The sequence below is a fragment of the Vicugna pacos genome, chromosome 1 (assembly GCF_048564905.1).
Source record: "Vicugna pacos chromosome 1, VicPac4, whole genome shotgun sequence".
Taxonomy (NCBI): Eukaryota; Metazoa; Chordata; class Mammalia; order Artiodactyla; family Camelidae; genus Vicugna; species Vicugna pacos.
The window spans coordinates 32,508,281-32,521,281 of record NC_132987.1 but is presented as its reverse complement, the minus strand read 5'-3'; the positions used below and the strand labels follow the sequence as shown (position 1 = coordinate 32,521,281).

Sequence of the window (13,001 nt, the reverse complement as noted above, 5' to 3'; positions counted from 1 at the left end):
GAAATCAGATATCACAAATTATATTCATGACAGTCATAATTATTTGTGCACAGTGCAATACTTTCAAGAAAAAAGTTGCATAAGCCAAAAAGCACACAGTATAAGAAATTTTTGAATCTGGATGGAAGCGGTGTACAGTGTGATTAGTAGTTATGGGCAGGGATAGGAGTCACCATCTTCTGTCCTAAGAACAAACAGAACGTCTGGAAGAAAAGAGAGCAACCACCAATGATGTGGAAAACTCTCCCAAGGCAGCCCAATCCATTATTGGATTTGCTTGAAAATGGCAGCCTTGGTGAATAAATGGATCGATCACTCAAAAACAGAAGAGTTCACCTCCCTTTTGGGACTCTTTGAATTGCCTGTCACATCTCAAGTTCAAAGCTGGCAGTCCTGGAACCTTAAAAGGATTTCCCATCCTACTCTGAATTCTCTCTATTCCTAACACTTCCATACAAGTTCCATTATAATCTTAATTGGAGGGAGGGAGACTGGTTTTATCCTAAAGCCATTAGGACATGGTATTTATTTAAAAAAAAAACAACCACCTGTTCATCATCACAGTAAAAGATGATGATGATTTTATGTTCATGATCATGGTCATGATTGTAATGATAGTAGCTACTATTTGTTGATCCCTTAGTATGTACCAAGACTTAGTTAAGTAAGGCCACTGTTAACCCTTACAGCATTTTTGGGTGCCTTTATGATGTCCATTTGGGGATGTATGACTTAAACAGCAAAATTCAGGCTGAATTTCAGCCCTTACTCACCCTTGGCTAAGTGCTCTTATCCAGTGAACAACCTGCATAGCCATTCATAGCAGCCCTGTTGTTAAGCATGACAACTCTAAAGGGGAGAAAACTGAAGCTCAGTGAAGTTAAATAATTCGCACAAGATCAGTCAGCTGTTATGTAGCAGATTCTGGACTTCAACTGAGGTCTGGCTCCAAAGTCATTGCCCTGTCCCATAAACTATGGCCTATACCAGAGAAAGTCTTTGGTACAGCCCTGTATGATTCATCATAGTAAGGAGTAAACATGGCATTCAACACACTATGTTTAAATTATAATTGACTACGGATACATTCACAATTGCAACAAATCTTAAAACAAGATGGAGACCTTGCATTATTGAACTTGTGCTCTTGAGATAAGAGTTGTATGACTACAGAAATTAGTTTTCATTATGTTACATTACAAAGCATTAGCTTCCACTTTGCATGATGCCAAAGGACTTTTGGATTGGTCTCTCCTTGAATCTCACACTCATTTCTTCCTCTCCAAGTCCCACCAGATTTCCATCACATTGAATGAGTGACAGTTCCTAGAATGCATTTCATGCCCCCGCTCTCAGCCTCAGCCCTTTGCATGTGATTTTATTTTTCAGAATATGCTTCCTCCCTTCACCTTCATCACTACTCCTTGCCCTTCAGAATTCAGCTCAGACATCTACTCCAGGAAGCTTTCCTGCTTCCTACACCCAGTATAGAATAGGTGTCACTCCAGGATGTTCCAATCTCCTTACCGCTGACTTTCAGGTACATTCTGGCAGGAGAGGTCAGAGGGAGGGAGTAGAGGGAGGTCGGCTTGCTTATTCCCAATTCCCTCGATACTTGATCACCTCAGGTTGACTGTCCCTGCCCAAGGCCACAGGTCCTGTCAAGCAGTACTCTGCATACAGGTCTCCCTCTGGGTCCTAACTCTTCTCTCTTCTTTCCTTTCCAACCAGAGAGGGATGTTATGCCTCCCCATGGTTCCTGGCTTCAGAGTACTATAGTGCTTTTCCTACTCCTTGCCCGTATCTATGTAACAGCCCCTTTATTAACTCCTTTCAATTACCCAGCTTGATCTGCCCTCTGTTTCCTGCTGGGACCATGCCTGATCCATAGCTGGTCCCATCTTGGGTCTATGAGGCTTCATGCCTGTGCTGGCTAGACCTTCACAGGCTCTACCCCTCTCCTTAGTCCTTAAGAAAAGCAAAGTCCTTTCTAAGGGGGCTTCAGAAGAGCTTTATTTTATTTCATTTTTTATTAAAGTATAGTTGATTTACAATATTAGCTTCAGGTGTACAGCAAAGTGATTCAGATATATATATATATATATATATATATATATTATACATATATATGTATATTTTCAGGTTCTTTTCCATTATAGCTTATTACAAGATTTTGAATATAGTTCCCTGTGCTATATATTAGGTCCTTGTTGTTTACTATTTTATATATAATAGTGTGTATCTGTTAATCCCAAACTTCTGATTTATCTCTCTGCCCCACTTTTTCCTTTGGTAACCATAGTTTGTTTTCTGTGTTTATGAGTCTATTTCTGGTTTGCAGAATACTTTTCAAATGAAGTCCAATATGACCTCCCATGACTGTTTGATAACTGGGATCTTACACCAAAAAATCTTGAATTGCCTGCAGACCCTCCATCTTCAGCCCATGACTTTGATCAAAGCAACAGCTTTATGAACTTGCTTCTGAGTTTGTTGATTCTTCCAGCTTCTTTAAGCGTTTTTCTTTTCATGTGCCTTCCCTCACATGTCCTTCTTGTCACCTCAGGCCTTCTCCTCACTCTTCCTAGAAGATCCTTTCTCCCTTCTTCAGTGGGGGCCCAGGTTTCATATCATCCTCTCCCAGTTAGAAATAGAATTTCCTTTCTTTGAGTTCTGTAATCTTGGCTTTTACTTCTCTTGTGGCACTTGCCAAACTCTATATTGAGTTGTAGAGTTTGTAAAATCCTTTATCTCCCCACAAGATGATAAATTCAAGTTCCATCCGAGTTGGGCTTTTTGACTCCCTGAGATGCAAACACAGTGCCTTGCACCTTATTTGTGCTCAAAAGTATGTGTTGGATTGGATATGGTTGGTAGATTAACAGAGGAACATTCTTTATTGCTTTAAAGTATCTGTATCTGATATTATTTCATTCTTATTCACCAACTTTATGTTAAGACCAACACCTTCAAATTTCATCTTTTATTAACATAAAATCTTTTCAACTCTTGGTGCACAAAAAGGAATACAATTAATGTATAAACATTTGTATTAACATTCCAAAAGACTTTTAAGTTGATAAAAATCCTTTCTAATGGGGCTTCAGAAGAACTATGGTAATAGTTTGGGTTCCAGTTGCACTAGAGAATTCAGTTTAATATTCCATAGTTTTTTCAGCCAACTGATAATTTTAAAAAGGAACAGATTCAGGTCAGTAGAGAATGTCTTAGCCAAATTGTGGTTCTATGAATGAAATAATGTGTTAACTGGCAAGTGAGAAAATATTTAAATACCCTATATGCGCATGATTATTCCCTCATAGTCTCATAACACATGTTATTTCTCGAGTGAAATATGATCATCCTTAAAAAGAATTAGTTCCCTGATTGACCTTCAAGAGGTCGTGATACGATATGAGAATTATTGCTTACAAGGACATGCTATGGGCAATAGACCTATTAAAGGACACATGGCGGGTCACGCATATGCTAGACATAATTATAAGAAATTGTTTTTTGGACATGGAATTGCTGCTGGAAAAAAAATTTAAGTCTTTCTTTTTTTGCCTTTTGAAACTATTTTAAAATCAATCTTATGGCTACAAATAGCCTGACGTTTATGAATTATCTGAAGCTAACTGTGATGCCTAAATTGGGGCCCTAATATGCAGCTAGTTTAAAGTGCTGCTAACATTCCTTCCTAAAACCCTTTCCATGGGCTTTTCCCCTGGGACCCACTTTCCCTGGACTACAATGAAAAGTCTTTACTTAGCAGCATTTCTCCACCATTCTTCATCCTTTCTTTCTCAAGTAAGCCTGTCATTCTGTCTGGAGTCTCTCACGGTTGTTATGGGCATAGGGGTCTGTGGGTATGCTATCCCAGCCACTCCATGTCTCAAACAATTCCTTCAGCTATTTGGTCAAATATGGCTTTTGTCACATACACTTCAGGTGAAACATTTGGACCTGCCTTGAGGAGATTCAGATCTACATTTAGAAGAACTTGTAACTAATTCCCTATGTCAGATCCAGAAGGATCTATGTACTTAAATATTACTTAAACCAATCATGATTTCAAATCAACTCAGATATCATGACTATTTCAAATGTCTCTTTGAGTAAATATGAAAAACTAAGACTGGAAAAAAACATACTGTTACTAAATAACATTGAGTTATATTAAATCACCTTACCACTAAAACCAAGGCAAGAAAGCAATGTGGTTACAATTGGTGAAGTAAATTCTTTAATGAGAATAGGGAGCAGAGGGTGGGGGAGTTCTTTTCTACTGACATAGTGTCCTCACATTAATTTCTTTATTTTGATTTTTCATCTCTCAACAGCTTTGTAAAGCTGACAGGTAGGAGCTATTATTGTTTGCTTTTTGATGGTCAGAAAATAGTAGTTAAATCTAACTCTTCTGAAATCTTATTCAAAAAATCTTTGAACATTACAATTAGATTAGCATGTTTTTTTCTAATTCAAAAGCATGGGAGATGGATGTTTTAGAAAAAAAATTTGGCTTGGGTATTTTCTTGGTTTTTTTAGTTAGTTTGTTTGTTTTCTCTTTCATCTCCTCTTGGTCCTTCCCCTCCTCTTCCCAGACTGGCTGCTGCGCCCTTCATAACTCAACAGCATGTATTAGTAGTCATTCATGGAAACCCTGGCCCAGGCCAACACTGGGAGCATACTGTGAGCAAACTGTCCCTGTCCTCTAGGTTGAATAGCACTTGGGGAAGACATGGTGTCCTATGTGTTTAGCTGACACACAAAGAAAGCAAGCCCTGTGTTGATGGCAAATTTAAGTTTACACAGAGTAACTAGCTTTAAGAAAGGTCTACATCAGATGACTCCTAGTAAATCAAAGCTGAACACTGAGATAATTTTCTTCAAACTGATTGTCAATGATTCTTAAGTTTCTGCTTTCCCTGCCCTCTACTATGCATCATCCAAGCCACCATGAAGTGTCCCAGAAAATAGGAGACACTTCTCATCACTGATACCTCAGCTCAGATGTCACCTCGAATGTCCATGCTCTTTCCTGACCACTTAAATGCTTGTGCACCAACCCCCAAGTCACTCACTCCCTATTCTCTCTTCATCATAACCCGGTCCCTATCTAACAATATATTTCATATGTTGTTCCAGTTATTAGCCTTAATTCAGGATTGACAATGGACCGTCCAACTAACTAGTCATCAGACAAGAAAGGAAAAACACCAAGTTAACTTTAATAGGACTTTGTTTATAAAAACTATACATTTCATCATTCTTAACCTGACAGTGCTGTCAAGGTGGGCAAACCCCCTGTCTGACCTACATTAGAAATCATCAGTTATTTGACCTATATTTAAAAAGATGGTAGGATGGGAAGGATAACTTGTGTCCTGTGGTCAAAGAGGTGATGTCCAGATTACACAGTGATAGAACAACTTTCATGACTTTCAAGGTGCTCTGAAAATTGAGCATAAATGTATATAAGTAAGATGCTTTCACTTGAATTTGAAGATTGAATCTTGTGGAGTTGGTAAAACAAATGAAATTCTTCAGTTCAACATCTAAACTTCTGTCATCATAATGGATCATCGAATTCTCTGGTAATGTGTAATCATACACATGCTACTTCAATGTTAAATGAATCCATTCATTCCACAAATATGTATAGACTACGTACTACTTGCCAGGCACTATGTTAGATGCCTGGTGTAACAACAGTGAACAAAAAAAGAGCTTTCTGTTGAATGGGAAAGAAAGACATTAATGAGGTAAAACCCAATAACCACCTGCCAATGATGATGCCTGATAAAGAAACACTCTGAGTGCTATGAGAACATATAGCAGGCTGACTCACTTGGGTCTGGGTTTGGGGAAGATCTCCCAGAGGAAGCAATGTTTGAGTTGAAACATAAGATGATTGGGTTTTGACTAACTGAAGATTCGAATATAGAGAGTGGAGGTAAAGTATGTTCCAGGCAGTGGAAATATGTTCTGAAGAGTTGAGTAAATTTGCCTTTGCAGCTGTTGAGGATTCAGACAAACACATCTTTTGGAACACTACATTGACTCTTGCTGCCAAATAGCTAAGTATTCTTGGTTTGTGATTATAAAGCTGTATTTCTAAGCAGTTCATGCAGTAAGTATACAATGAAACAAAGGAGTTAGGAAGCACAGAAAGCTTGAACCTTAAAAATTGCTAACCAGATGCTCTTTTTGTGAACTATATTCCTTTCATGAATCTGAATAAGGGCTTTCAACACTCTCTCATTATCGTATCTAAATTGTGCATTCTTTTAGGGAAAAGGGGGGAAAGGTTAACCAAATTCATCATTTATTAGCCCACTTTCCAAATATATTTACTTGGTTCTGGTTCACTGTATAATTCTGACTTTTGATCACTTGCCAAACAAATAATGGAAAATAAATGGCTGATTGTTCTGTTACCTTCAACAGTTGTAAATCAAGATGGCCAGCCTCTCATAGAAGGAAAACTTAAAGAGAAGCAAGTCAGATGGAAGTTCATCAAAAGGTGGAAAACCCGTTATTTTACACTGGCTGGAAATCAACTTCTATTTCAAAAAGGAAAGTCTGTAAGTCCCTTTGCCACCTTTACACTTGCGTTTTTAAGGTCTTAATCTCTGCCAACCAGCTAGGCATTTTGCCTTGAGTCAAAATACCAATAATTATTTCTTCTCCATTTTACAATTTTACAGGGTCATTTTATTGCATATGCCCCTTTGACTGTCTATTCTGTTCATTCCTACATTAGTTGGCTCAGTGTCCCTCTTCAGTTTATTATGGGAGGGATTTTTTGTTGACTTAAGTTTTAGAAGACAAACCGTAGAGGGTCTACCCGGGGATCTCAACCTGAACGCGGTGCCTTCTGTTTCCTTGTGGATTGCCTACATAAATGTGTGGCTTATGATGTTGATTCTGACTTCTTTTATAACTAGAGGTTATATTTGGAGGTGGGGGCATGAGGAAGGGGGACAGTAGGGAGGGAGGAAGAAACAAAGGCTGATTTATTTCAAGTACTTTTATACCAAGTTCAATTCTGATTAGGGAAAAATATTACTATCTTTCATTCATTTAATACTCAGTTAATGAATAGAACAGAATTCTCAGGAAATTAATACATATTCGTTTCATATGATTTTTAGTCTGAAGTAGGATGCTCAGTAAATATCTGTATTCTGAATTTTCAGAGGGAATCGTCTGAAAAAGCATTCTATTACAATCAACTATACAAAATTATCCCTTTCTTTTCACATCAGTTTTATTTATCATTAAATTCTCTTCATTGAGGATCAGGGGGCATGAAGTTTTGACCTACTTCTTGGCCATTTTGAGATCTAATAATAATAGCTTATCAGTGCTTACCACATGCCATGCTGGATTGCCTCCAACAATCCTCAGAATAATCCTTTGAGGTCAGCACTTTTTTTATTGCCATCTTATACATGGAGAAACTGAGGCCCAAAGAGACGGATTGGCTTGTTCAAGGAAAGAGTCATCATTCAGGGATGGAGTGCTGCCTTCACTTACTTGCTGAAGTGTACATGCTAATGTGGTGTATACTGGTGGGTGTTTGTTGGTGATGTTGGTTTTGTTTTTCCTTATTTTTTGCAATTTTCTCTGTAGACTGGGGGAAGAAGAATGCTTGTGTTTTTAGGAAGTGTGATGCTTTTCTTTGACTGCCAAACTCTTTTATGGAATATATCTTTATTTTTTTAAAAAAGGTGAGAAACGGTAAAACTGAAGTCAGGCTCAGGCAGTGTGACACCAAAGAATGTCCTCAAATGAGCACACTGCCCTACTTCTTATGTAAACTTAAAATGCAGGGTCAGTGGCAAGTCAAACTGTGTCTGAATTAATAAATGAGAAGGTTAAAAAAATAAATAAATAAAAATAAATGAGAAGGTTAAATTACTTAAAAATTACAATTCACTAAGTGCACAGGCACTGCATCTTTCAAGTGCTCATTACAAAATTTGTTTGAACTTATTGCACAACAGGCATTAAGTATAGTATTATCTGAATTATGACAAACTCTGATCAATGCTCTTTTCGTTAATAAGACTTCACATTAACTTTTTGAATGTGAAAAAAAAAAACGTTTTGGTGACACCCAATTTGAACTCATATTACTTTCTTCATCTGAGTGTTTTATAAAATATAATACACTTTTCTGTAGCTGAGGTCTTTTTGAACAGGAAGTATGATGGTGTGTTCAATTTTGACAGTTATTGGAGGTTTAAGGAAACTTTTTTTTAGCATAGATTCACGTTGAAATGGCATTTTTAATGCATTTAAATAATTATTTTAATCTCCTCTTTTTATTAAAGAAATCAAAAGTTAAGATGTAGTGATTTTTTTGCTCCCTTGAGACAAAGAAGAGCTAGTGCATAAGAGTGGTTTTCCTGAACTCCAATAATGACCTTTATACTTCTTGATTCAGAGCTTTTTAATAAAGTTTAGAGAATTGGCTAATTTGTTTAACGTCTTTATCAGGAAATAATGATCTGACATTCCAGAAATTTGACGGGACATTTTGGCTCAAGACTTGGGAAATATAGTATAGCATGAAGACCATAGCAAAATCCCTCTCATCCCCAGGGACACAGTAACTTTGCAGTGATCAGCAGTCCAGCTGAATCTTCAGCCACGTCATAAAGGGCCTTTCCTGTAAATGAGAAGAAATGTGCATTTTAGAATAAGAACTAAAAGATTATCATGTTATTTTTCACTTTTGCATTCTTAAGGTCTTAATCTCCACCTAACAGCTAGACAACAGTATCCTTAAACTTCCTGTCTGTTTCTTAGTTGATTCACTGTCCACTAGTAACATGTTTCTCTTGTTCAGTTCCTACATGTATCAATTTCTATACTATAAGCTAATTCAAAAAATACAATTTTGTAAGTGTCAGATACTTTCTGTAAACCAAATTAAGCTCACAAAGTATTATCTAGTACAGATAACTTCAAATTTTATCCTGAAAGAATTTTGCACAATCTGTGTAACACCTTACAGCATTGTAAGTTGCAAAAACACTTTTATCGTAATTTTAAACAGTTGCACAGAATGTAGTTTCTCTTGAATTGTAAATATTGTCATTTTAATATTTAAAAGGCACATTTGTCCTTTAAATGTAACCAATAGAAAAAAATACCATAGCAATTTGGCACCTAACGCCATTCATTTCAAAAAATAGATAAATTATCTCTTTTTAGTGGAAGTGTTTACATTGTTTCTTTTTTCTTTGAAATTATATTTTTGTTCTAACACTCCCATAGCATTTCATCCTGATCACCCTATCATTTTTCACTGCAGTAAAACCATGTATATGTGCTGAAATGTAATGATTTTACTTCCTTGTGACCATCAGTCTCTAAGTGTTAAGATTTTTTATTATTAACTTTTTAAAATTATATCACTTATGAGAAGCCATAAGTATAATACCAAATGTAGTAAATAGCTATTAAACATTAAAAAGTGTCATGTAATTAGAAATGCCTTGGTTGAAGGACACTTCCCTGACATCAGTATTTTGAATTGCTCTTTTTGTTTGATGCTCCTGAGATTTTTCCAAGTTAGATAATACACCATAGAAAGTTTGAGATGAATGAAAAAGATGTCTTTCCATTGCAAATTGAGAGAAAGGTTATTGTGAAAGGGGAAGCGGGAAGAGAGAGTCGGCAAGATTCTCAACCACAGGTACGTTGTCTCCAGTAGACAAAATGGACTCAGGGCTGTAAAAGACGTGAACTTTCTTTAAAGAAGAATCTGAATTCCTTAAAAATATCCATGCAAGCCCATCACGATGACCCTGGTATTATAGACATCCTTCAGCATCTGCCTTAATGCAAAGAAAATATAACATCATCAAATATTCCTTCCTTTAATGTTTGTCGACAAATCATGCTTCCATAGCTCCAGAGAATTTCAAAAACAGTTTGATCTACTCAAACATTGGAGCATTGTTTATTCAATTAATACCTTTTTCTCAGAGGTAACACAAAGGAAAATTCAATTTCAAGCCTCCAAAATTATCTCAAATTCTGAGTTAATTCTACCCCAAATTGTAGTGCTGCATTTTGCTCTATTAATACAGTGTTAATATCAATAGAAAATGACATAAAATCAAAGAAATATGAATTATATTTTTTTCCAATCCTACTGTGTAATAATTTTCTATAAATTGGCTATTTTGTTCCAACTTCCAGTACCACAACAAAAGGCCATTTGCTTACTCCTTCAGTTGTTCTAATGACTCTTTGAGTCTTAGCACCCAAAATAACAAAGATCTTAAGCCATCTGAAGTTAAAGGGTTCTGATTGCCTTGGAAAATTCTTGAGGAGATCTTCCATCCTCTGGGAGCCAGCTCATGTTCTTTCCTTCCCATGCATTTCAGAAAGACGACCCTGATGACTCCCCAATAGAACTCAGCAAAGTACAGAGTGTGAAAGTCGTGGCCAAGAAACGCAGGGACCGCTCTCTCCCTCGGGCTTTCGAAATCTTCACAGACAATAAAACCTATGTGTTCAAGGCCAAGGATGAGAAGAATGCAGAAGAGTGGCTCCAATGTATCAACGTGGCAGTCGCCCAAGCAAAAGAGAGAGAAAGTAGGGAAGTAACCACATATCTGTAGGGATTTACAAGCCGATCTCACACCAGTTGTATACAGTGGGCATTGCACTATCACCGCTAATGTCACGGAAAAGAGATTCATTCACCACGTCATGCTGTTCTTTACTCAATACCTGTGGGAGAGTTTTCCCCAGGAAGCAGGACCTAAAAGTGACAGGACCCTGAGTACGTTTCAGATCCTAATGGCACTTGCGTTAACTGCAGAACATCTGTGAGAGGCATACTGGAAAAGGAGCTACAGGTGGTATGGAGCCACAAACAGGAGGGTAGGGATCTAGAAACTTCTGTAGATATGTCATTGTACATTGTAAGAAAACAACTTTAAAAGTTATCCGAACTGCCTCTCCTGAGGAAAGATTAGGTACTTCTGACGAAAAACGGTCTGTCAAAACTATTAAAAGAGAAAAAACAAAAACAAAAACAAAACCCTACAAGGAAAAGTCAAATTGATGGACACTGAGGAAAACCACCTTCTGACAGATAAATAATTACATTCATCCTCTCCTAATACCAATGAGAATAACATGTGGTAAAATGGTTCTCATTAAGCCAATTATGTAATTAAGCATCTGTCCTTTAGAACTCCTTATTTGAGTATTTGAGTATTCCTTTCAGGTTCATATAATATGATTTAAAGTTTAGGTACTTGGAAGTATCTCCTGCCCAAGGCAGTAAGTGTGAGCTTGAATAAGTGTAGAAAACTATTTTCTCCATCTTCAAAATATGTGCTGATTCCATTACTTTGAGATTTTTAAGTTCTATACTTTTCTTCTTTGTATTCAACATTTTAATACCTCCAAATTACAAACATTTACTGTTTTTTGCCATGACCCATAATTTTTTTAAAAAATTAAGCTGTGGTAGGCAGAATTCTAGGATGACTCCCAATAACTCCCAATGACCGTGGTGTAACTTCCTCCTCCTGAATGTGGTGGGACCTGTAACTTGCTTCTGACTAATAGAATGTGGCAAAAGGGATAGGATAGTCTCTCCCATGATTGTGTTACACTACATGGCAACAGTGAAGAAATTTTGCAGATGTAATTAAGGTCCTTAATCAGCTGACTTTGAGTTAATTGAGAGGAAATGAGCCTGTTTGGGCCTGATGTAATCAACTGAGCCCTTGGAAAGAGGGTGAACAAGTCAGAGACTCTCTCCCACTGGCCTTTAATAAGCTGCCATGAGTTCTACAGCTTCAAGGAAATGAATTTTGCCACAAGCAGTGAGCTTGGAAGGGAATCCTGAGACTCAAATAAGAGCCTAGCCCCAGCCGCACCTTGATTGTAGCTTTGCGACGCTCTGAACAGAGGACCCAGCTAAGCTATGCTTGGACTTCTGACCCATGGAAACTTTGAGATAATAAATACATGCTGTTTTAAGCTGCTAAGTGTGTGATAATTTCTTATGTAACAATAGATAACTAATCCAAAAGCTAACTTGTAATTCACATAAAGGTTAATTTTTTTTCCTTGAAATTTATTAAACATAGTCTAATATAGCAACCTGGAGAAGGACTGTAATTAGTCAGTGTCCTTAATTCTACCCTGACTCTACTGCTGACTCACAAAGATAGGAGATATAAAAGAGGCCAAATTTGAAACAATTCACTTTTAAGTTTTAATGTAAAGTGTGGGAGTATTGAGTCACAGAAGTTACTGAAGTTGGAAATAGACTTCGAGAGGTCAAAATTTGGGCTCATGTACATAGATGGTGACTGAAATTGTGGAATTAGATGAAATCACTCAGGAAGAAGAAAACAACAGACTTATTAAGGGCTTTGTCGGGACACCCAACATTTAAGCAAAGGAGGCTGGACTGGCTGATTAGTATTCAGAGATGTTATAAACCAAGGGAAATTATGTCATAAAAGCCAAGATTTTCAAGGGAAAGGGAGAGATCAGCAATGTGAAATCCTGAAAAGTAGTCACTTAAGGATAAAGAATGACTTTTGCAGCTAAGATAAAGAATGACTTTTGCAGCACCGTTGGTGTCACTGGCAAGAGCAAATTTCATTGGAGTGATGAGGTGAAAGTCAAATTTCAGTGAGTTGAAAAATCAACAGGAAATTAAGGGTTTAAAGCAATGATTGGACTCTCCTTTCAACAACGTGGGGCTAAAATGGAGAAAGTGTTTTTGTTGTTTGACTTAAAGATACATTAGACTCAAGGGAAAGAAGTTTAAAATACAGAAAGAGGAAAAATAACTTTGCTTGAGCAAAGTTTCCAGAAGTGAAGGAAAATGATTAAAACTCCTTTATTCCACAGCAATTTATGGAACAACTACCAAACAACAGGTACTATGGTTGGCCTGGAGATATAAAAATAAATACAGCTCCTCCTTTCAAGGAGCTTACAGA

The 13,001-nt window shown here is 37.0% G+C and overlaps 1 protein-coding gene across 11 annotated transcripts in view; it reads left to right on the top strand.

Annotated features, from left to right (window-relative positions):
• Positions 1 to 13,001, top strand: part of VEPH1 (ventricular zone expressed PH domain containing 1) — a 269,370-nt gene that overhangs the window by 179,431 nt on the left and 76,938 nt on the right. For 9 of the 11 annotated variants that reach the window (XM_072959777.1, XM_072959772.1, XM_072959740.1 and 6 more), the window contains exon 13: positions 6,451 to 6,587. In XM_072959777.1, the coding sequence (XP_072815878.1) occupies positions 6,451 to 6,587 (137 nt within the window). Of the gene's footprint in view, positions 1 to 6,450; positions 6,588 to 10,409; positions 12,024 to 13,001 lie in introns of those variants that run through there. The other 2 variants (XM_031679362.2, XM_072959726.1) reach the window with 1 other exon arrangement.